Genomic DNA, 4441 nt, shown 5'->3' with positions numbered 1-4441 from the left:
TAAAAGTGCCCCCAGTTATTGTTGGTTTTAAAAATGAAATACTTATGAAGATGACTTAAAAGAATGTAAAATGCCCAAAGCTCACGTCTTATTTGAACTTTTAGAATACATCTCTGAAAAAGGTAATAGACTTTTATGTGAACATTTACGTTTATGAGCAACTGTAGGATATAATGTAACATATTCCTGTTCTTTTGAGAAAATGTATATAAATATTTATTTTACTCGTGTCACTTTTTTTCAATTATTTTTTTTCTCTTATTCTGATTTGAGATCCTGTTTATGTTTGCTGCTTTGTTCTCAGCCATTTATATCAATGATTATATTTTTGAGATATTCATTCATTTGTCAAAAAAAGGTTGCAGACCTCTGTTCTAGATGTATGGGCTCAAAATAAGGTCATAAAGATTCACAACCACAACTGCATGTTCGCACATTAGTAACCAAGTTTCATCATAGGAAAAATTTATCTTTTTTTAAAATATTTGATTTTTTTTAAGGAAACATTTGTTTTTGTTTTGTTTTTAAGGATTTCCTTGTGCAACCAATACTGTCTACATCCCTCTGGGTCATCTCAACACTGAAATCCACCTTAAAGTCAGCGGTGGGGCGGGGCAGCCTCCTGCTCTTTGATTGGACAGTTTGAACTGTGGTTATCCAATCACAAGGACCTATAAAGACGAACAGGATTTGCACCTTCAGAAACTCAAAGTTTTTTGCTTCACATCTGCAAATAAATAAAAAAATGAGTAAAAATTATTTTATAAATGCAAATCTTTTTTACAGGCATGCAGATCCCTTCCTACACACTAGTAAACCTAAATCTTTTGGGCAGATTTATTTGATGAAATTTGATTTATGTGAACACGTGGTTGAGAATTTTATTGACCTTATTTTGAGCCCGTACAGATGGATCTACCCACATGTTTCTACAAACAAAAACTCCTTTCTCGTTTCTTTTTTCTCCCTCAAACCGGCCTCGAGTTCCTTTGAGCTTTGAGGCTTCAGGAACAGAGTCTGCTTCAAACATTCAAACCTTTTATTCATGTGAACTGCAAACATTGGTATAAAACACGCGTCGCCGCCGCGAGCTCTCTCACAGAAATCCAGAGAACACCAGTTCTGACGGAGAGCAGAACAGAAGCAGAACCAGGTGGAGCAGGAAAGGGGGCGGGGTCTCAGAGGAAGGCGTCGCACCACTCCTTCAGGCACTGAGCGCACGATCCGGCCTGGCGAGAGTTGGCGCCGGTGGCGTCCTTCAGCCAGTCAGTGAACATCTCTGTGTCCTTCTTCAGCAGCAAGAACTGACCCAGAACCACGGAGGCCTGAAACGAGACAGGAAGTCAGCGGCGTGACGGACGTCCTGATCTGGACGGGGGGACAGGTGAGTGACATCAGCAGGAACCTTATCAAAGCCTTGCTCCTCCAGCTTCTTCCCCAGCGTGTCTCCGATACCCGACAGCGCCATCACAGGTTTGTCTCCCATAGGCTCGCCGACAAAGTCCCGGTGCTTCTGCGACGTGGTCGACATGGCGACTGAAGAAACACAACACAGGTGGACAGGTATGCTTCAGGTTGGACTCTTGAATAGAAGATCTGTGACGACGTTCAACAGAAAAAGTCAACAGTGAGATGAACAAAAGGAAAACTCTGGCTGACTTTTTATTTTACTTGTCTGGTCATCCCTACCAAGACCCCCACCAAGTCGGAGCGGGAAAGGGTTTGATGATGTGATCAGCGAGGAGTCCAAAACAAACATGGAGGAGAATCTGAATCCTCATTTGTACCAAAACAATAATAAAAATGTCTGAATGATTTTATTTTCTCTCCTCTGATTGTTATAAGACAGAAAGTAGTCACACAGCCGCACAGGAAGTACCGCTGAAAGCGCCGTCATTCAGACGCAGCATAGAGGCTGAACCTCACCGTCCTGATGACATCATCGCCTTCAGAAACACGCGTTCAAGCGACCACTTCCAATGAAAAGTCCACGTAAACGCAGGTGTACGTGCGCTTCAGGCGTCCTCACTTAAACTCTCGTGTTTGTGCGTTGCTGTGCACGTTTTTAAGTCAGTTTTTGACTCTATGTACCAAATGTGCAGCCATTGAATCCGCAGTGAAGGTTAAACCAGGTGAACTCTGACCAATCAGAGACTCAGATCTCGGGTGATGTATGGATGACATCACCTTTAATTCACAGAAATGCCAAACAGCCGGTTGAAAATTGATCATGAAGGAGAAATTAATAATTGTGGTTCGAGTCCGACTGGACTCTATGATGCCAAATCTTTCATTCATCAGAACAGAGAAAAAGTCTGGAACAAAGATTCACCAGATTCAGACCACTTAGACGTGTAAAACCGTCGGTACATGGGCTGGAATCGGGTCCCAACAGTTCAGTGTGAACACCACTAAAACTGACTTTAAGCATCCATGCAGTTTTTTACAGAGACTTCAGGAAAACTGGATTGGGGAATTGTAGATTTGGACACTCCAAAAAAACACCCAAAAAACTGTACAATAATGGATTAGATTTATCTGCGCTTTTCAGGACACTCAAAGCACTTACAGTGTATCCATCATTCATACTTGGTGACGGTAAGCTACTACTGTAGCCACAGCTGCCCTGGGGCAGGCTGACAGAGGCGTGGCTGCCAGTATCGCCTACGGCCCCTCTGACCATCACCGGAACATTCATACGCATTCACACACCAGTGGAGCCACACTGGAGGCAAGTTGGGTTAAGTGGACACACCGACACTTGGCTGGCGGGAGCCGGAATCGAACCGCCTATCCTTCGATCATTGGCCGACCCGCTCTACCACCTGAGCCACTGTCGCCCAATTACTACAATAAGTAGTAAGTATTTGGGACGCGACCTAAAACTTGACGGGGAGAAACTGGAATAACGCAGAAACTCCAGGCAGATGTAAACGGTTAGATTTGTTATAGAAGCTAAAGTTTTTTAATGACTGTTAGCAAAACTTAGAGCAGAAATAAAGTTAAACACAAAAGTTTAATTAAGCACAGAAACTTCAGACAAGTCTGGAAGGTTAACTTCTTCAAAAGGTTCTGAAAACTCTGGATGTATTTCTGCAGCAGAATCTCCTTTTCTAGTTTGAGGTTTTGAGCTGAAACGTTTTTTTCTGTTTCTGCATTTTTGTTCCGAATGAAACTCGACGAGACAAAATAAAAACAAATGCAGAATATTAAAATTCATGCAAATAGAAAAAAACAAAAATCCAACAGTGGCTCTTTGATTAACTCTAGATTCATCATTACTCCTTTCAGTTCACATTTAAAAACCGATTTTAATTGACTTTTCCTTATAACTATTTTTTATGAAATGTAAACAAATGAGTTAATTTTAAATTAATGTTTAAGCAGGAAAAGAAGAGACTCAACTTTGATGACAAAAACCAGAAACTTTTTAAACTTTGATCCTGATTAGGCCTCAAACTGTTTTCTGTCAATTCAAATTTAAAAACGTCTAAAATTTCTGAAAATTCAATCAAATATCCCAGAATGACGTCATTGATTCAGTCAACGGCAAAAGTTCAATATATATATATTTATAAGAGCTGTATGGAGTAATAAGTAAAATAAAAAACACATCCATCACTAACTAATTTAATATTCTAATTTTCATTGATATTTTCCAAGTTACCGTTTGAGAGTCGATCTTCAAAACTGTTTGGTTGTTTTTCGTTTATTTTTTATTCTAAACTTTTCTTCAGTAAATACATGAACCCAGAACTCCGTTCGGACCTGGTTCGGAGAACCGAACCCCATCCAGAACCCCGCCGGGCTCCGGAGCCCTACCTCCCGGAAGTGGCTTCACCTGCGCGGCTGCACGTGTCCGAGCGGACGAAAACAGTTTACACGTGTTCGAGCGCGTGAACGTCACCTGAGTGGACGTTTTCGCGGGTGTACTCACCTGGAACGTGACCACCTGAGAGGCGTCAGCGCTGCTCTCTGCCCCGGACACTTTAAACCGAACCCGGACGCTGCTGGGGCGGTTGACGCTCCTCTTGTGACGTCACGAGGCAGAGCGTTGAGATCGTTTGTATGAAAGAGGAGTCACTACAACAGGAAAAGCGAGTTCACTTTCATGGTTGAAATTTTGAAGCAAATTTACGGATTAATGTCAGAAAAAATAAACTAATTAAAATACAAGGATAATATAAAAATGTTATGAGAATAAACTCGTGGAATTATGAGTTAAAAAGTCAATATTTTATAATAATTTATAATTCCTTAAACTATGAATTGAGAATTTATTGGATTAAAATTATGAATTTAGGTTTTGTTTTCATGTTTGTCATCTACTGCCTTAGTCTCGATAATACTGATTCACTGACAGATGCCATTATTACTGTGAAATATTTAAATAAATAAAGAAAAAAGTCTTAAATTTATGAGGTAAAAGCTGCTTAATGCT

The 4441-nt window shown here is 40.6% G+C and overlaps 1 protein-coding gene across 1 annotated transcript; it reads right to left on the bottom strand.

Moving 5' to 3' along the window:
• Positions 1-1021: 1021 nt before the first annotated feature.
• Positions 1022-4083, bottom strand: LOC112162223 (barrier-to-autointegration factor). The gene is made up of 3 exons (XM_024297971.1): positions 3938-4083; positions 1406-1536; positions 1022-1325 (listed from the first exon to the last, which is right to left on the bottom strand). Exons 2-3 carry the CDS (start codon positions 1529-1531, stop codon positions 1179-1181), a joined length of 273 nt encoding a protein of 90 aa, XP_024153739.1. The 5' UTR covers positions 1532-1536; positions 3938-4083; the 3' UTR covers positions 1022-1178.
• Positions 4084-4441: the final 358 nt, after the last annotated feature.

The sequence above is a fragment of the Oryzias melastigma genome, linkage group LG15 (genome assembly GCF_002922805.2).
Source record: "Oryzias melastigma strain HK-1 linkage group LG15, ASM292280v2, whole genome shotgun sequence".
In the NCBI taxonomy this organism is placed as follows: Eukaryota; Metazoa; Chordata; class Actinopteri; order Beloniformes; family Adrianichthyidae; genus Oryzias; species Oryzias melastigma.
The sequence above is the reverse complement of the archived record's forward strand: the minus strand, read 5'-3'. Positions and strand labels throughout refer to the sequence as shown.